Consider the following 20,455-nt stretch of genomic DNA (forward strand, 5'->3'; position numbering starts at 1 on the left):
AATTTGCCCCACATAGACGTTAGTTAAACAAGAACATGCTTCTTGTGAACTAAGGAAACTCCCTGTTAAGAAATGAATCTTGCAGGCGTTGGTAGCCGATCCCAGCACTCGAGGCAGAGGCAGGCAGAGCACAGATGTGAAGGCAGTCTTCAGCTTTGTTACATAGCCCACCCCAGCCCCAAGCCGCTGCACAGGGAAGGCTTAGGGCCCCAAGCAAAGTGCCCTTGGCTTAGGCATGAGTGCTTAGTGTTCCAGGTTAGGCACTTGGCTGTGGAGTACTTCAGACAGCCCTTAGGCGGAATTCACCAGTTCTGCACCCATGCTACCATGGAAGGAACTTTAAACTCTGTAACCTGCAAAGGCAGTCTATGGAGCACCTGCTCTGCATTGTCCGCTAGTCAAATCAACGGGAAATTGGTTACAGTACTCAAAATCAGCAGGATAGGTCAGCAACAGCTGCTTGCCACCAAGAATCAGAGCTTGTGTTGGAAAGCTGGAAGTCCATGGTGAAAAGGGTTTCTGTAAGATAAATATCTGACCACACACACACAAAGATGGGGAGTCTGGAGAGAGTTCAGCACTGGCTGCTCTTCTACAGGGCCTAGGTTTGAGTTCTAGTCCTTAAACAGTGGCTTACAACTCCAGTTCTAGGGATTCTGACTCCCTCTTCTGGCCTCAGAAGTCAGCATACACGAAGGCAAAACATAAATACATAGAAAATAAGATTTTTAAGAAATGGACTAGCTGGGCGTTGGTGGCACACGCCTTTAATCCCAACACTCAGGAGGCAGGTGGATCTTTGTGAGTTGGAGGCCAGCCTGGTCTACAGAGCTAGTTCCAGGACAGCCTCCAAGACAACACAGAGAAACCCTGTCTTGAAAAAAAAAAAAAGAAATGGACTAAGTTCAAGCTGTTTGATGGTGGTGTCCACCTTTAATCCCAGCACTCAGCAGGCAGAGGCAGGCGGATTTCTGTGAGTTCGAGGCCAGCCTGGTCTACAGAGCGAGTTCCAGGAGAGCCTCCAAAACAATACAGAGAAACCTTGTCGCAAAAAAAAAAAAAAGGCTTGAACTTCAAACACTGTGGTTTCTCCTCTGGAAGCATTTGTGCTTAGAGTAGTTGTCAATAATCCACACTTTTTCACAGTGTATTTAGGCAACTTGCAGCCAAGCTCAAGATTAGATGAGTGAATTCCATCCACTTGAGTTCACAGACTCACGACTGAATTTAGACTTTTATCAGAATGCCTATAGCCAGAGACAGGTGGCACTGGCTGCCAGTGCTGTGGGGGATGTGAGGGCTGTTCCAGTGAGTTCAGAGCCTTAAGTGCTCACTCTACATCCTTGGTGACAACAGTCTTTCACAAAGTGTCTGCAAGCAAGGACACCTCTGGTCACCTTTCATTTCCAACAGTAATGGCCTAAAGTAAGAAAACAGCAAGGCACAGAGTAAAGAGTGGAACCCAATCTTTATTTACACAGGACACTGCAGGATACGAAATTCCACATAGAAATAAGAAACTCAGAGGACAGCTTCATATAGTATGTACAGTTTACAACTGTTCAAGTATAGTTTTTTCTGTAAAAAGTGCTACAATTAACAAACCACATTTAAAAAGAGTTCTTAGTAGAGAAACAGTAAGACAAATTTATAAGCAACACAGCACGTAGCTAACAACTTTGTGTCACAGCTGGACATTAAAAGTTAAAGGTCCCAGGAGCCCCATCCTGAACTTGAAAGGTAAAGCCTTCAGAGGTAGTTTCTGGCACCACGTTTTGATCTTCCTCTTCCTGGAAATAGTAAAACAAGATACAACTGTAAGCATGGTATACCTCTAACAGTACCCCGTCTTTTTTGTCTTTTTTTTCGAGGCAGTCCTGGAACTAGCTCTTGTAGACCAGGCTGGTCTCAAACTCAAGAGATCTGCCTGCCTCTGCTTGCTGGTATTAAAGGCATGCGCCACCTGCAGTACCCTGTCTTAAAAGCTGCAGTTACTATGGCTGTGAGCTTGCAAGGAAAGGAAAACAGGACTGGCTGCAAACAAAGCATAGCTGACTCATTACTGCTTGGAGAAGGGTCTAGATACTCAACTGTCACTGCACAACAGGAGAGAACTATCTATCAAGTAGAGTGCGGTGGCCCTGGGGTTGGTCCACTTCCCTACAGCTCTCACAGACACCCATAAACCTAAGTCTCAGGATATTCTGAGGTGTCTGGGCTGGCTGATCATACCCATGCCCATCAAAGCCAATACCTGAGGAGCAAATACACAGGGCAAGTCGTGGCTGCACTGATGCTTGCTCTATACAACGGCACCGGGTAATATAAGAACCACACACAGGATCAAAACCTACTTGTGAATGAATTCTTGTATACTTTCCAGGTTAACATGGCCATTACTCACCTCCACCGAGAAATACTTCTCAATCAAGCTTAACGCGGCCTTGTATACTGACTCGTTTTCATGGCTCTGTAGCGCTTCAATTTTGTCCAAGCCTCCACACTCTTCAATCATTATGCTGAGTTTCTCTGTCTCACCTAGTTTCTCAGCAGCCTTAAAACAAAACACAATTCAAGGTTACTACCCTAATAAAAACATCCACAAGTGTTAATACCTATCAGATATAAATACCAGCACCTATGAGAGGCATTTTAGTTGTTTTGTATTTTTTTTTTTTGGTCTGGTTTTGATTTTTGGTTTCTGAAACATGGTCTCTCTATGTAACTCTGGTCAGCCTGGAATTTGCCATGTAGACCTAGCTGGTCTCAAACTCAGAGATCCAGCTGCCTCTGCCTGGCATTCAAATCTTCAACTTTTAACTGATTCCTGTGAGCTGGAAACCTGCCCACATGATAAAGATTTACATACATGTAGGCATGAAGCACCAGTTGTTTCTTTCTCTAGACTCAAGCTTCTTTTGTAAAAGGTTCTCCATTACTCTATAGTCTCACTACATAGTCCCGACAGTCCTCCTATGTACTAGGATTATAGGTGTGAGCTACCAATACCACGTTACACTCAACTTGAAAAGTTCCAGAATTAGAAGTATATTAGTTGACGAACCGGGCTTGCCTACCCTCAATTACTATCACAAAGTGCCAGATGCTGGCACACTTGAATCAAATAGGGATAGAACTGGGGGGGAGGGGAGACCTAATTTATATTAACTAAATCCCCAGGTGTACTGGCACATGCCTTTAATCCCAGCACTCAGGACAGATGAAAGGCAGAGGCAGGCAGATCTGAGTTCAAGGCCAGCCTGATCTGCAGAGCTAGTTCCAGGACAGCCAAGGCTATACAAGGAGCCCCCTCCCCACCCTACCCCCCAAAAAAATCAAATCCGGGACTAGTGAGGCAGTTCATATAAAGCTGAGTGTGGCGAATGAAGAGCATGTGAGGTGGAAGCAATAAGCTCAGAAATTCCAGGACATCTTCAGCTACATAAGGGGTTGAAGGCAGCCTAGGCCACTTGATTGCCTCTTTTTTTTTTTTTTTTGAGACAGGTTTCTCTGTGACTTTGGAGACTTAACCTGGAACTAGCTCTTGTAGACCTGAGTGCTGGGATTAAAGGCGTGGGCCACCAATGCCCAGCTGATACCTTCCCATCCTTGAAGGACCTGGAGAAGTGGCTCAGTGTGTGGTTAAGAGAACTTGTTATTGCAGATATGGGTTTGACTCCCAGCACCTATATGGTTGCTCACAACTATGTATAACTCCAGTTCCCATCATGACACACAAAGAACTTTTCGTTGTTTTTGAGACAGGGTTTCTGTTTAGCTCTGTAGGCTAGGCTGGTCTTGAATTTACAGAGATCTGCTTCCTCTGCCTCCTGCGCCACCACTGCCCTGCTAAAAATTCTTTAGTAAATTCACAAAGTGAGGGTGCACATCAACTTTGTCTGATTCTGTAGACTCTTAGTAACCAAACTTAGCTACCTGTCCTCTCCCCAGTCCCAAATAGTAACTATCAACCCAATTCAAACAAACACAGCCTTGTTAGGACTTACCTGAAAGATATTTGAAATGGCATCAAGAATAACCAAAATAATTTTGGTATCTTTTGCACTTAAGAGGTTCACCAAAGGTTCTATTATGCCACAATGAACAAGATACACAATCTGTTCAACATTCCCACCACTGGTGTAGTTGGTTACAGCCCACACAGCTTCCTTCTGTGTCTTGAAGTCTGCCTGATAAACAAGAAGAAAATGGTTTTAGTTCAGAAGTCAGAATGGTTAGACTTCAAAAGGTAGTGTTCGTTCCACAGACATGACTAAACTACCAGCTGGCTCTACCCACCATTAGGAGGTGTTGTCTGTTACCTAACAAAGGGCTGTAGAGAGCAGGCACTGATGTTCTCTTTTAGACTCGTCAGTAGGTGTTATTGTTAGGTTTTGAAACAGTCTATGTAGTCCTGGCTACCCTGTGTAGATTAAGCTGGCCCCAAACTCAGATCCTCCTCCTGTCTCTGCCTCCCGAGCCCAGGGATTAAAAGGCATATAGGCTGTTGTAAATACTAACAATCTTCTGACTCAATCCTACACTCTCATTACCTTAGAGAGGACACCAACAAGAAAGGGGACTAAGCCATGATTCACAACTTGCTGTATCTGGTCCTGGCGTCCAGCTGTGATGTTTGACATTGTCCACGTGGCCTCCTTCTGAATATTAGTTTTGGGGTTTGTTAGCAGGCTGGGGAAAACTGCAAGTGCTCCTGCATCTATCACAATCTGAGTCTGCTCATCTGTTCCAGTGACGATATTCCCTATGGCTCTGAGTGCAGGAGTCTGAAACAGAAAAAAATGTTGCTGTAGATTAGCTACATTGTACTCTTTTCCAGCGCTGCTAAATTTTTTTTTTTTTTGGCTTTTTTTTTTTGGGTTCTTCAAGACAGGGTTTCTCTGTAGCTTTGGAGGCTGTCCTGAACTCACTCTGTAGACCAGGCTGGCCTCGAACTCAGAGATCCGCCTGCCTCTGCCTCCCGAGTGCTGGGATTAAAGGTGTGCGCCACCAGCTAATTTTTTTCTTCTAGACACAGTTATTCAGTATTGTTTTGGAATCTGTCCTGGAACTGGCTCTGTAGACCAGGCTGGCCTGGAACTCAGAGATCCACCTGCCTCTGCCTCCCGGGTGCTGGAATTAAAGGTGTGTGCCACCAACACCCAAAAACTATTCAAAATCTTCACAAAAGTCACAGGCAGTATCAACACTATTAACTGATTATGCGCATGTACTGTTAAAGCTCATAAATAAAAAGATCAGTCAGCACTTACCACAATTGGCAACTCAGTAGCTCCTAGAAGCTTCACAAGTTGGGGCACAACTCCTGTCTTTACAACCATTTCAATCCGCTCATTTGGACCATCAGTCAAGTAGGAAATAGCCCAGCAGGAATCTGCTAAGACTTCTGGGTCATTGTGATGCAGCAGACGAACTAAAGTAGGAAGGATCTGCTCAACAGCATCTAAGGGGGGTGCAGGATTCTTGTTTCGACAGAGGTTTGAAAGTGTCCAGGTAAGGTTGCGTAAGTAACCACACTGGGGAGGCGGAAGAAAAGTTAATTAGAAAGCTCACCTTTGAGTAGATGGAGAAATAAAGAACCAAATACTAAGTGACTTTATGGTATTAACTTACTGCCAAGGAAGACAGGTCAGGAATTGCAAGAAGTGCCAACAGTGGGTCAACTGCACCATATTTGATAACCAAATCTCGGAAAACTGAACCATCACCTGAAACAGAAAGCAAGAATAGCTGGGCATGATGGTGAACACCTTTAATTCAAGCTAGCCTGATCTACAGCCAGTGAGACCCAGTTTCAAAAAAAAAAAAACCAAAAAAAGCATTTGATGAAGAATCTACGACTGAATGTACTGCCAGACATATTCAAACGCTCCCCAGTAGCATTGTTTAGATACCTCTTCCACTCCTAATAAGGGCCTAAAGCAAGCTCAAAGCTTGACACAGAAGTCACTAGGACCTTTAACATTGTCCTTCTTTAATCACACTGGATACATTCAGTCCAAAGAATTTCAAGTGTAAGTACCTGCAATGTTTCCAAGAGCCCATACAGCTTGCTCGCTGATGTGAGCATGGGGAGATGCCAAGAGAGAAATGAATGCCGGGATAGCACCTCCATCTACCACAGCCTTGGTCTGTTCTGATGTTCCAGAAGCAATGTTAGTAAGTGCCCAAGCAGATTCAAACTGAATGGGACTACAATCAGTTTTGCCCAAGAAGGACACAAATTTTGGGATCAAACCAGCCCGGATGATGTTGTCTATAGGAGGTTGTTTCTCCCTAGAAAGCAGTTTCCTAAGGGGAAACAAAAAGAAAATCAAAAGATGAAGTTGATTTCCAAGGTGCCTAAAAACCTGTATGTAGTGGTTGACACACACATAATCTCAACATGGATAAGGGTAAGGCAAGAGGATGTGCACTTAGGTTAGCCTAGGCCACAGGAGATCCTGTTTCGAATTTTTTTAAAGGGGGAAGGGGGTGCCACCAAGCCTGACAACTGGATTCAATGCCAAGGACTCACATGGTGGAAAGAACTCCTGAAAGTTGTCCTCTGATTGCCACAAAAATAAAAGTCAAAACTCATCTAAGAAACAATTCTCATGGAAACAGGGCTGCATAGCTTTCACTTTATTCACCGCATCTGCTGACCCATCTAAAAGGGTCAGTCTCTTAGGTTAGGCATGCATGCCAGAGCCTGCAAACTCACCGAGCAGCTTGAGTAGCTTGGAGCTGGCTTTCCAAATTGTTGCTGTTTATGCCTTTAACAATGTCTTCAACAGACCAGTTTACAGTGCCCTAAAAGAAATGCAGTATTTTATAAATTATTGTTTTTTTTTTATTTTGAGACAGGGTTTCCCTGTTTATCTTTGGTTGTCCTAGAACTCACTCTGTAGCCCAGGCTGGCCTCAAACTCAAGAGATCCACCTGCCTCTGCCTCCCAAGTGCTGAGATTAAAGGTGTGTACCACCATACCTGGCAACAAATTATTTTTATTAAATACAAATAATATACTTAAAAAATATTTTATATGCATGGGTGTGAAGGTATCAGATCCCCTGGTACTGGAGCTATAGACAGCTGTGAGCTGTCATGCCGGTGCTGAAAATCGAGCCCAGGTCCTCTAGAAAAGCAGTCAATGCTTCAAACCACTGAACCATCTCTCCAGCCCCCCAAAATAATATTCATTTGCTGTGCTGTTGTTTTTGTTGTCAGTTTGACAAAACCTAGTCAACCAGATAATAGACTCCACATGAAAAAAAGAATTCCTTTGGTCAGATTAACCTGTGATCATGTCTGAAGTTATCTTGATGACTGATGTGGGCAGCACCACTCCCAGGCAGGTGTGTCTGAGTTGTACAGGAAAGCTAGCTGAGCCAGAGAGCCAGTCAGTAAACAGCAACACCCCAACCACTCTCTCATGCTCGGCTTAGTTCTGTTGTTTGACAAAAGATCTCTCCACGTAGGCCTGCTGTTCTGGAACTCATTATGTAGACCAGACTGACAAAGATTCACCAACCTCTGCCTCTAGAGTACACTAGGATTAAAATCATACACCAAAACCACACTCAGCCCAATTTCTTAGATTTTAAGAATTTCATCTAGCCGTGAGGCAGTGGTCCAGTCTTTAGTCCCAGCACTTGGGAGGCAGAGGCAGGTGAATCTCTTTGAGTTGAGATCAGGCTGGTCTACAAGAGCTAATTCCAGGTCAGCCTCCAAAGCCACAGAGAAACCCTGTATCAAAAACTCAAAAGAACCAAAAAGATTTTCACCTATACATTTCTTTTTTTTTTTTTTGATTTTTCGACACAGGGTTTCTCTGTATTGTCTTGGAAGCTGTCCTGGAACTCGCTTTGTAGACCAGGCTGGCCTTGAACTCACAGAGATCCACCTGCCTCTGCCTCCCGAGTGCTGGGATTAATCACCTATACATTTCTATAGTAGATAATTTTTATGAATCCCTGCAGATAGGAGGCTTGCAGCCCTCAAAACATAAGGTACTGCCAGGGCTCTTTGGTTAACCACCAGACCTCACTGAGGAAAACCCCATACACTTGGTGACCATAGGACAGGAGAGGGAAAAAAAAGTGTCAAGCAGGAACTGCCAAGGAAGCTTTTCCTCATTGCTAACTATGTAGGCTGCCAGGGGGAAAGTCAACCATCTTACCCAGCTTTAATAACCCCTATATGTATGGGCCTGGTATGGTTCAACAGTGACATCAATGTTATGGAGGCAATCAACTGCTTTCTGGTTGTATTTAATTAAACCTGTTCCACAGTGGGGAATCTCAGGCTTATTCCTACACACCAGGCCATGAATCCCTGCTGGGAGGTCATAAGCCCTAGGGGAAACCCAACCATTCTTCATACCCATAGAATAGTGCAACTCTCAGCCTGGTTCAGAGGAGCTTCTTTGGAGGCTAATACAAAGGCCCACAGATGGTCAAAGTGTGAAAGAACATCTGCATCACACACATATACACCAAGTCTCAGGGAAGTTAAAATCCAGTGGTTGGGGAGGAATGCTGTCAATCTGTTTTCCAGACATGATACAGCAATTGTACTCATTGTGACAATAATTAGTTTGGGATATTTTCTGATTTCTAATTGATCAATGCAGGACGACCCAGCTTACTGTGGGCACTGCCATACTGGGCAGGTGTGTCAGGTACAGGCGATTCAGGTGTGGTGGCACATGCCTTTAAGCCAAGCACTGGGAGGCTACCCTGGTCTACATAGAGAGTTCCAGGCCAGCCAGGAATACACAGTAAGACCATCTCAAAACAAACAAACAAAAAGAAAAAAACTGAGGAAGCCTGAGACTAAGCCAATAAGCAATGTTCTTGGATTTGCATTTACTTCTTTGGTTAATGGACTATAACCTGTAAGCCAAATAAACCCTTCCCCCATCCAAGTTGGTTTTGGCAGTGTTTTATCACAGCAACAGAGAAACCTAACTAAAACACTCACACTCATTACAATTTGAAATAACTTTAGAAATTAGGCCATTTTATTTCATCGTGGAAAAGAGGAAGGACTCATAGAGCCCCACCCCTTCTGGGAGACTACTGACAGTTAATGACAGCTGGGGAAAGGGGTGAACTTGCTTCAGGGTTACAGCCACTGACAACTTCAGGGTTACAGCCACTGACAACGCTCCTCCAGTAAACACACTCCCACCCATTCTTATGCAGGCACCACAATGAAGATCAGTGCGTCACAGATATAAAACAAGAAAAGAGGAAGACTTGTTGAGAAAAGGGGTTTCATAAGGTGGGATGAGACCAGGAAACAGGGTGAAAAGGACTAAAATTCATTATATACACATATAAACAGAATAAAAAGCTTGGTGCCAAGCATAGAGACCCTAGCTTTTCAACCCCAGAAATCAAGAGGTGAAGGCAGGCAGATCTCTGTGAATTTGAGGCCAGTCTGGTCTACATAGTGAGTTCCAGAACAGAACAGTTACATTATGAGACCCTGTTTCAGAAAACAACAAAACAAGTAAATACCTAGACAATACTCTCCCTCTCTGTATAACTGCCCCTGGCTGTCCTGGAACTGGCAGAGATCCGCCTGCCTTTGCTTCCTGATAACTGGGATTAAGGCGTGTATCCCTCTGACCCCCCCAGGATAAATGTCTCTTAGAAAGTTGAACAAAAATTTTTTTTGAAGGGAATGGGCTCCTAGACAGAATTTCTCTGTGTGGCCTTGGCTTTGTAGATCAGGCTGGCCCTCAACTCAGATCAACCTGTCTTTTCCTTAGGAGTCCTGGGAGAAAAGGCATGAGCCACCACTGCTGTCTAGGTGTTACCTGATTGCTGCGGTTCTCCTGCAGAGGAGAAGTGGCATCGTCGGGAAAGGAGCTGACATTTCTCCTTTTCAGCATCTGGTCGTCTTTCTTCGCTTTCCTCAGCTCCACATTAACTTCTATTCGGCGGCGCCGCATTTCCTAAAGAAGAGACAACACAACACCTCATTTTATCTATCAGCTTTTATGGACAAGTAATTTCTCTTTTTTAAATCCTTCAAAAGCCAGGAAGAGAGGGCATTATCTGAGGGAGGACTTCACTCCTGCGAGCAGGTGGAGGAGGGAACCTGCAAGCCGCCCTACTCCCTACTCACTCTGCACTGGCACCAGACACGCACAAACATCTTTATATCCGCACAGACACACAGTAAATAAGTCTAAGACGAGAGATAAAACTCAGGCACAGAAAACCCACCTAGTGTCAGTAGGGCACTTCAATCCCTAAGATGAGTGTTATTTAATACCTCATATTTCCATTTAAAAGTAAAAATGGGAAAGCACACAAGGTACTCACTGTACTGTCTTTCCCCTTGTTCTTGAATCTGTTAAGCCGGGCAGCTGGTGAATTAGCATTCTCGTTGGTGGACATGGTTACAGGAATACGGGAGAAAGCTAGTAGACAAGGGAGGGTGGGAAAAAAAGCACTTTTTAATAATAATACAGCAGAAGCCGGGCACAGTAACACATGCCTTTAATCACAGCACCAGGGAGGCAGAGTTGAAGGCCAGCTAGGGAAATATACAATATAAAAATCAACTATATATTGACTACATCTCTATGCTAGACAAGAAAGACCCACATGCTTTCAGTTTTATGACTACAGCATTAAGTCGAGGGATAATTACCCCTCCTGCAAAGGGATGAAAACTTCGGGCAATGCAACTGTCAGATCAGAAACACATTCTTATTCAGACATTTAAATTTTCCACTACCCACATTTTTAAAAGGCTATAAAGAAACAAAGGAAATTAACACAGAAAAGCTGACGAGTTTTTACCCTTTTAATACACCTTCAAAATCCTACGTGTAGTTTAAGCACGCACAGCATCTCAATTCAGATTAGCGGCTTTTCAAAACCTCAATGACCTCTGGCCTGCACGGTATTAAAAGCTGGGGCTCTATATTACAGACTCCATTGGTTAACGGAACAATCTACCTCCTTAAGGCAATAAACGCAGTTCTGGTTTTTCTGCTGATTCGTGGCCCAAATGAACACGCACAGGTACCTTCCATCAAGTTACATAAAGAACTGCTTCGTTGCACTACGGAACCTTCCGTAACCATCCCTGTCAGCAGTGGCATTAGCACCTCATCCTCAGAGATTCAATTAGGACGACACCAGCTGTGGACACTGGAGCTCGAGGCATCGCAGGCGTGATCGCCTCAACCTGACAGTCTGCTGGCTTTCGCCGCGGTAAGTTCGTCCTCGACACTGACACCGGTGACCCGGGTCCGGGGTTTTACTAGAGTGCCTTAACTGCCACCGCCATCTCCGGCCCGAAGCCCCGTCCCTCCCCTGGCACAAGCAGCGGGGAGGCGGAGGGCAGCCGGGGGCGCTCGTCTGCGGCCGCTCTTCCCCGACGCCGACCCTCGGGGGTGTCGCGCGGCAGCCCGGGCCTACGCCGCCCTCCGCAGCGACCGGTGCCGCCAGGCCTGACACCGGCCAAGCCGCCGGGTCAACCACCCCGCCCCGAGGCCTCGTCTGAGCACCGAGGCCCGGCACACGCCCCGGCGCGGCCTGCTCCCGCCTTCCCGCCCGCTCGGCCCTCCGGCCGGCGGTTACCGCCCAAGCCCAGCCTCGGCTCCCACCTGCTCAGCCGGCTCAGGCGTCCACGAAAGGCGGTGCGGGGCTCTCAGCCTGCGGGGTCGGCGGCCCTCGAAACGTCCACTGCGCCTCAGCCCTCAGACTTTGTGCCTCGTGCTGCCGGCCGGCGCGATTTAAATTTCCCGGTGACGCCGCATCCCGATTGGCTGGTTTGAGCCTAAGCTGGACGTTCATTGGCGGATTTGAAAAACACGTTTGGGGGGGTCACGGACGCCGGGGAAGAAAAGTGGGGGTGGGGTGGGGAGGAGGGTAACATCGCGAGATGAGGGAGCGGCCGGGCAATCCCAGAGTGCCTTGCAGAACGGTGAACCCGGAGCTCCCCATGCTACGCGAAGGGGTGTGTGTCGTCTCTGCCTAGGCGGAACGCTGGGCAGTGCCCCGTTTGCTCTCTCGGTGGCCCGTCCTTAAGCAAATACACGAAATTATTATTAGACGCGTTATCTTTAAAAAAATGTTTATCCTGGCGTAATTGGCAGAGGCAGGAGGATTGCTATGAGTTTAAGGCGAGCCTGTCTACATACATAGTGAGGCCAGCCAGGATTAACTGGTGAGACAAGCCACCAAAATAATAATAAAAGCTTAACATTAATACATTGATTTTCATTTTTTTTCCTCATCGAAACTCCAGAGATTTAGCAGTAAAGCAGATCTGTGTGGCTCTTTTGATAATCGTTGTATATATCATACTAGTTATGGTGTTTATACTGTTCATTGATGATTTAATTTTTATTATGGGGAGTAGGATTGAGACAGGGTTCAACAATAGAGCTCAGCCTAGCCTTGAACTTGTTGCGATCTGTTGCATTTTATGTGGTTATAGTCACATTTTCAGATTACTTGGGAAATAAAAAGACAAAGAAGCAGCAAATACGGTAACAAATGGCTTATTAACGCCTATTTTCACCTTACGCTTTTTAGAGTTTCATTAATTGTTTGGTTTGTTGTTTTGTTTTGAGATTTTATTTATTTATGTACTTATTTTAGACGAGGTTTCTCTGTGTAGCCCTGGCTGTCCTGGAACTCACTTTGTAGACCACACTGGCCTCCAACTCACAGAGATCCCCCTGCCTCTGCCTCCCGAGTGCTGGGATTAAAGGTGTGTAAAATCACCGCCAGGCAAAACTTCATTAATTCTGAATACAGAATCACTAACCTTTACTTAGACTTGCCAAATGTTAGCATTTTGTCCCATTTTTCTTTATCTGTAATACAAGTGTTCACATGTGGTTTTTATATATTATTTGAGCCTTTTGATAGTTTCAGAGTTATCTCTTTAGTCCTAACTATTCCAGAATATATCTGCTAAGAAAACAAAAAATGTTTTCAAGCCAGGCACTTCAGAGGCAGAGGCAGGTTGATCTCAATGAGTTCAAAGCTAGTCTGGTCTACCCAGTGAATTCCAAGACAGCCAAGACTACAAAGAGAACCCTGTCCGGGGATGGGGGAAGAAGAGTTGTTCTCTTAGGTGCTGGAGAGATGGCTCAGAGATAAGAGCACTGCCTGCTCTTTCAGAGGACCCAGGATCAGTTCGGGGCACCAACGTGGCAGATCACAACTGTCTGTAACTCCAGTTCTCCAGTTCCAGGGGGATCCAACACCCTCCTCACGCACACATACATGAAGGCAAAACACCAATGCACATGAAATAAAAATGAATGTTTTTTGTTTTGTTTTTAAAGAGAGATGGTCCTATATAACCACACTGCAAACCCTCAAATTCAGGAAAAATTCAACTTCCATGCTATCATCAGTCCATATTTATTTTTTGTGATCTAATTATTTTCAAATATGGAAGATGTTTAAAAGCATCAGGATTGTGAGCCATTTTTTATGCTCTTCCTACAACTTTTCTGGGCCCTTTAAAGGAGTACTTTAGGGAAATTGTAGTGGCTTATTTTGTACAAATAAATGCAAGCAGTACACTCTGTCTATTCTCGAAGGCATTCATGCCAGTTTCTCTGGTGTAGCTGGGAAGTTCACAGGCAGTTGTTCCCAATCGGACCTGCTAAATGCAAGAATGTGGAAGGAATCCACTCTCGACCAATCACTGCCAGGCATTCTCTTGGCTACTGTGAATGGTTTGGGCGCAGGCACACGACCTAAATTCACGCTTTTGGGAAGCCCATGTCCTTTGTTTAGTAGTTGGAGGTAGAAACAACTTCTGAGTCTTAGAACTCTGACTAAGGAACTTGGAGGAAAATGTTGAGAGTTCTGATCAACATCCTGCACTACTTCTCAAAGCTGAGGGAGCACCTCAGAAGTTTGAGCTCAGCGATCCAATCAATGCCTGTTACCTGCATTGTGAAACTGGCCTTTCCTTCCCAAGAAAACAGTTGAGTACTGTGTTCCCAAGTGTTTTCGTGCTGTGCATGTAGTAATCGTTACAGATAGGATATCATAAATACTCAAGTGAGTTGTCCCAGGTTTACAGAGACAACAAATGACAGGCAGGAGTCAAGCTCACTGTACTAGCACCTGAAAAGAAACTGAGACACAACTATAATGTCCAAAGTTGCCTTGAAGGCCAAGTGTGGTGGGACAATTAATTCCAGCAATCTAGAAACAGCAACAAGTGGATGTCTGTGAGATCAGAACCTGTGCAGGCTATAAAGTGAGACCTTGAAGAGGAGTTGGAGAGATGACCCAGGTGTTAAGAATACTGCTGCTCGCCAGCGGTGGTGGCGCACACCTTTAATCCCAGAACTCAGGAGGCAGAGGCAGGCAGATCTCTGTGAATTCAAGACCAGCCTGGTCTACAGAGCTAGTTCCAGGACAGCTAGGGCTGTTATACAGAGAAGCCCTGTCTCAAAGCCCCCCACCCAAATAAAAGCTGAGTGGCCAAGGGCTAGGCAGGAGGATAGGCAGGCCTTTCAGGCAGAGAGAGGACTCAGGAAGAAGGTGGAGTCGCCATCCAGACCCTTCGGAGACAGCAGCACGTGTGGTATCGAGAGATGAGGTAATGAGGTAATGAGCACGTGACAGAACTCCCATAATTAATAAGTCTCCGTGCCATTATTTGTGGGCTGGCAGCTGACAAGGAGGTACTACTACAATGCTTTAACTAGGTCTCCTTGGTTTCCATTTAAAATGGAAAATCACCTTTATTGGTAGTTTAGGATTATAACAGGCAGGCCCATTAAACAAAACAGCAACCAATACAAAGTCAGTTCTGAGGCAGGGAAATTGCATCAGGTGGGTTAATTGTCAGCATCATCATCTGTAGCACCCTTCATAACCCTTTCCAGGGCCTCAGAAAACCCTCCTTCCTCCATGTCTTCATCCATATACAAATGCAAAGAGGCACACTGACATGCACACTTGGCCTAAGCAACGGTGCTGTCCTGCTCCGCTCTCTGAACCATAGACAAGCCTCCACCAAGTACCACCGTGGAAGGATGACAATGCCAACCTGGAAACCAACGGAACCCCTGTCCACAGAGTGGATGCTGTGCTTGGCCTTGAAGGCGGCCATGACAGCAGCAGCATCATTGGCCATGATGATACCACATCCCTACAGTACAATAGGCGCGGGCATAGCTATTGGCAGCATCGTCCTTGTTTGTGAGAAGCTGCTCAGGGTGGTGGGGACCACTGCAAACTTCATCAGTGACTGTGGGTTCAGGTCCACAGACTGCCCTGGGAAGATGTTAAAGGTGTGCGCCATCTCCCTCCCAGATAGCCTTGTCAGTTGGCATGTGGTCATCAGGCTGCTGCTGCCAGGTTCCAAGCAATGGAGCTCCTGGTACCCACTGCCAGTGTGGACCGATGGAGATGCACTGATGGGTGTGTGGGCCTTGAAGAGCATCTGAGTTAGTTCCAGGACAGCCTCTAAAGCCACAGAGAAACCCTGTCTCGAAAAACAAAAAAAAAAAAAAAAAAAAAAAAAGCTGTCTGTGTGTCTTGGGGTGATCTCAGGGGGAACAGGAGATGAAGTCATACGAATGTTCAGCCAAAGGCCTCCACAGTGGCACAGGCTCTTAATGTTCAGGTGACTGTGATGACCTCCTTGGTGAGTGTCCATCATCCTCTTTTTTTTTTGTTTTTGTTTTTTTTTTTTTGAGACAGGGTTTCTCTGTATTGTTTTGGAGACTGTCCTGGAACTCACTCTATAGACCAGGCTGGCCTCTAACTCACAGAGATCTGCCTGCCTCTGCCTCCCGAGTGCTGGGATTAAAGGCGTGCGCCACCAACACCCGGCTTAAGCACAGCATATTTAAGGCGATGAGAAATTTCTGTGTGATGCTGCAAACAGAGACTACGTAATAGTGTACATTGGTACCAACCATAGAATATACACAGAGAAAACCCTAATGTCAACTGTGAACTTTAGTTAACAGTATCAATGTGAGTCCATCAATCATAACAAATGTATCACTTAATGTAAGTTGTTCATGGGAGAATTCTGGAGGGTGAAAATGTGTTTGAAAATTCTGTACTCTTCCATCAATGATTTAAAAGGCTTATATGTATGTGGACAGCCTGTGCCTGGTGCTTGAAGAGGTCGCAAGAAGAGGCCATATCTCTTGACAAAGGAGTTACTGGTGTTTGAGCCACCATGTGGATGCTGGGAATCGAATCCAGTTTGTCTGAAAGAGCAGCAAGTGCTCTTGGCCACTTAACCACCATGTTTTTGGTATGGAGTAGAACTGATTCATGAATCCTTCCCAGCTTGTCAAAATGCTAAAGCTATGTGCTCAAAAGTTGAGACTTGGGCAGGGGTTACTCTGAGCCTGGGCTACATAGTGACCCCCTGTTAAGAGAAGCTTTTTCTTTTGCTAGCCGCTTTGGTTTATCCCCCGCCAGTTGCCTGGGCTCTGCCGCGCCAGCCTAGTTCTAGATCCGCATCAGTCCCAAATAAACACACAGGAGGCTGTATTAATTATGAAGCTGTTGGCCTTGTTTGTCTCTTACTGGCTAGCTCTGCCTTAAGTAATTACCCCATAATTGTTAATCTAAGTATGTTTCTTACCGGAGAATAGTTCCCGGCGTCCTACCCCCATGGAGTCACATGTTGACTCTCTTGTGTTTCCCCTTCCCAGAATCCTCCTCGACTCCTAGTCCCTCCTATCTAGGTTTTCTATTGGCCAGACAGTACTTTATTGACAAATGCACAGGCAAATAACAGGACTTCCCCAACAACCCCCCAGGACATCTAAGGATGTATCGAAGAAAAAAAAAGCACCAAGGCATTAAGTGAAGCCAGGTCTTTCTGATTATGTGGGAAAGAGGCTATCACCACAGTCGAGGAGACAACTCGTTTCACCCACTACTGCTTATACACCATCATCAAGGAAAATGACAGCCACTAAGTATTAACTTGGTGCTTAAAGACTATTTCCAGATGCATAGGAGCTCGCAGGCTACAAGTAATAAGAGTGGATGACTGTCTTTCAACAAAATGTGAAAGGCACACACAGGCCTTTAGTATAACTCCAAGTGGTAACATTAGTAGCACTTTCGATTTTCTATTTAGTATCTTACTTTTCCTGCCAAAGAAATACTAGGAGAAAAGTGACTTCAGGGAGGTTTATTTTAGCTCACAGTTCAATTCAATCCATGGGGGGGGGGGTGGATAGGGGACAGAGGAGAGACAGACAGACAGACAGACAGACAGACACACACACACACACACACACACACACACACACACACACGGCAATAGGAACCTGATCACTTGCCATCCACAATCAGTAACCAGAAATGAGTACATGCTGCACTATTGATACATGTATTCTTACATTGCAAGAACAGGGATTACCTATTGTGGGGGATGGAGGGGGTAAGCTCTGAAACTGTATTTTTGTTTTGTTTTTGTTTTTTCGAGACAGGGTTTCTCTGTGGCTTTGGAGGCTGTCTTGGAACCAGCTCTTGTAGATCAGGCTGGTCTCGAATTCCTGAAACTGTATTTTTAAAACCTACAATGCAGCATTTTACACGCAGCAAACAAATTTCATGAAACCAGAAAGTCAGATGTTATCCGATATCTAGCTTTAGGATGAAAAATAAAAGGCATTATTTTGTATTTAGAAACCTTGTCTTCACTTCCTAAATCTAGCGGGCAGGCAAGTTGGGGGATGGGGTGTGTGTATCCAAGTGGCTGTTGGGAAAGAAGGTTCGTTGAGCTGGAAAAGTCTGTTCATCCGGGAATCTGCCAAAAGTCCACAGCACATAATAGGTTACCAAATCAATGTTTGTTGAGTAAAAGCAAGAAAGAATGGGGACACCGGGCTGGGAAGCTCAGGTAGTACAGGGTGGGTGAGACAGAAAAGTCCCGGAACCTTTAGAAAATGCAGATGCAGCGACCCGCCCAGGTCAAATGCAGGACACAGCACGGGCTATTTTAAAGTTTCCAGGATGGGCCTAATAAAATAATATCAAGAGCTTTCTGCCCACCAATAAAAAAACCTCTGAGGAAGCCGGACGTACTTCTCCTGGGACGTACAGCGGAGCAGTGCATCGGGAACCAGTTTGCAAACCAAACTGGGCTGCGGCTCAGGCGCACAGGAGATTCGGATCTTAGGCCGGCGGGGCAGCAGTGACTGCGCAAGCGCACTCGGCGACGCACGCCTGCCTATGCAAAATAGGAACTCGGCGGGTGGGGCCGCGATGATTACATCACATAAGGAGATGGTGTGAAAGTACATATTCCCGTGGTGACCCAGTGGCCTAATGGATAAGGCATCAGCCTCCGGAGCTGGGGATTGTGGGTTCGAGTCCCATCTGGGTCGTGCCATGATTCTTTTGTTAAGACCAGACAAAATAAAAAACGTCTATTGTCTCTCGCAATGCTGAGCATTATTTTTTCTTTTTAGCTTTCTCTCACACATAACAATCTCTATGTACTTTGCTAAATTTCTGTATTAAACTACCTTATGGTTTTTGAGGTTTTTAGGGAGAATGATTTTGTGTGTTTGTATATCAGTAGGATTCCTTCTTGCACAGAAGCTGAATCCAATTGCAGACAACTTTTTAGAAAGTACTATAGCCTTGTGAGGTAACAATGTTCTTGCTCTTGTCTCAGTGTATGATATGTGTTAATAATATGGCCAAAACGCTTTAATCAATAAGATGCATTAACATCAAGAAGTATATAAATTCCTCCTTGGTCTGAATTTTATATTATCCCTAGATGAACATGATTGAGTGTGTCAAGTCATCCAACTTTCTTTTGATTTTATTAGTAGTTTAATCATGTCATTCGAGGTGATAATTATTATAATCCAAAGAGTAATAGCATCTAGCATATCTTCATGAAAATTTATTGTAATGAGTATATTTTATGTGAAAGGAAAAGAGAAGACATGAGCTTATTTCTCAGAAAGAAGTCCTAGGGTTCAAAATCAGCAAAATGTTGACAATTTTTAATCACAATCTCAACAAACAGATGCATAAAATAGCTAGTATGAGTTGGAATATACACAATTTAAAGGCAGGTTAAGTAGTCACAATGAGGAGAGAAATGGCATAGGTACACCAGGATGCTGAACTCCTTTCTCTAATAAAATACTAGGATTGAATGTTGTAAAGAATAAAGGATGGGAAAATAAAAGTGCATTGGATGAATAGAGGAATTTTAAAAATTAAGAATAAGAGGAAGGGACTTATTCCCCCTGTAATTTTAAATGTACCTAAAATTTATTTTATTCTTACATACTCAGGTAAATTGCTAAATCAATATAAATTGTTTAAGTGTATTATTTATTTTACATTATGTTATGGCATCTTTGCTTGCTTTTTGTGGAAATTAGACTTCTGGAAATGAGGACAAAAGAATAAAATCGTAACACAGAAAAAAAAAACTACGCAGAGCTTTTAAATGAAAGATTGTTCTCTGATACCACACGTGTTCTTTTAAAAACAATTTTGCCTAGCTTTATTGGTTGTATAATTAACAAAAAATGTATATATTTAAAGAGATTTTACTCTTTGTGTTTTTCATCTCGATACAAATTCTTAGCCGTTTTATTTTTTGAGGCTTGAATTTATTTCTGAGGCTTGAATGAAAAATAAACGGCGTGATGGCACACACCTTACATCCCATCACCCAGCGAGGCAGAAGCAGGCTGATCTCTGTGGTCTACAAAGTCAGTTCCAGGGCTAAGACAGGCTCAAAAAAGAAAGATAAAAAATAAATAAATTAATGAATAAACAAATAGAAAGGAGGAAGGAAAAGAACAGATCGCTACTACTACTACACACACACACACACACACACACACACACACACACACACACACCACACACCACACACACCACACACACACACACACACACACACCACACACCACACACCACACACCACACACACACACACACACACACACACACACATTCACACACAACCTAGCACAAACTGGTAAGTAGACCTTTTCACTTGGGGCTTCTTTTCCGTGTCTGTGTTCATAACAGTCCCTTCCCATCCTGACCCCAAGGGAAGTGTGAACACGCCTCACTATGCTGACCCTAGAATTAGGAGACTTTCTCTGAAAGCAACAATTACAGCACACAAATGTAATAAACATAATCTAAGGCTTCTATCCTCAGAGTACTACGGATAACAAAATGTAATTAGGACATCCTTTCAGTAATTTAAAAAACAAACAAACAAAAACAGGTGGCGAAGGCATACACCTTTAGTCCCATCACTCAAGAATCAGAGGCAGATGGATCTCTGAGTTCAAAGCCAGCCTGGTCTACAAAGCTAATTCCAGGACAGCCAGAGCTACACAGAGAAACCCTGACTCAGAAAACAAAACAAAAGCACAAACTATTTATGTGAACTACATGTATTCAGTGCCCTTGGA

At 44.5% G+C, this 20,455-nt stretch overlaps 1 protein-coding gene and 1 non-coding gene across 2 annotated transcripts; one reads left to right on the forward strand and one right to left on the reverse strand.

The window, feature by feature from the left end:
• Positions 1-1,449: 1,449 nt before the first annotated feature.
• Kpna2 (karyopherin subunit alpha 2) lies at positions 1,450-11,785 on the reverse strand. Its single transcript, XM_040749967.1, has 11 exons — positions 11,636-11,785; positions 10,341-10,438; positions 9,830-9,967; positions 6,725-6,813; positions 6,044-6,312; positions 5,635-5,729; positions 5,274-5,537; positions 4,554-4,787; positions 4,008-4,190; positions 2,405-2,554; positions 1,450-1,790 (listed from the first exon to the last, which is right to left on the reverse strand). The coding sequence occupies exons 2-11, from the start codon at positions 10,413-10,415 to the stop codon at positions 1,698-1,700; spliced, it is 1,590 nt and encodes a 529-aa protein (XP_040605901.1). The 5' UTR covers positions 10,416-10,438; positions 11,636-11,785; the 3' UTR covers positions 1,450-1,697.
• A 6,521-nt stretch (positions 11,786-18,306) lies between these two features.
• Positions 18,307-18,379, forward strand: Trnar-ccg. The gene has a single exon. It is a non-coding gene; the product is annotated as a tRNA-Arg (tRNA).
• Positions 18,380-20,455: the final 2,076 nt, after the last annotated feature.

The sequence above is a fragment of the Mesocricetus auratus genome, unplaced genomic scaffold, assembly GCF_017639785.1.
Source record: "Mesocricetus auratus isolate SY011 unplaced genomic scaffold, BCM_Maur_2.0 Super-Scaffold_100007, whole genome shotgun sequence".
Lineage (NCBI taxonomy): Eukaryota > Metazoa > Chordata > Mammalia > Rodentia > Cricetidae > Mesocricetus > Mesocricetus auratus.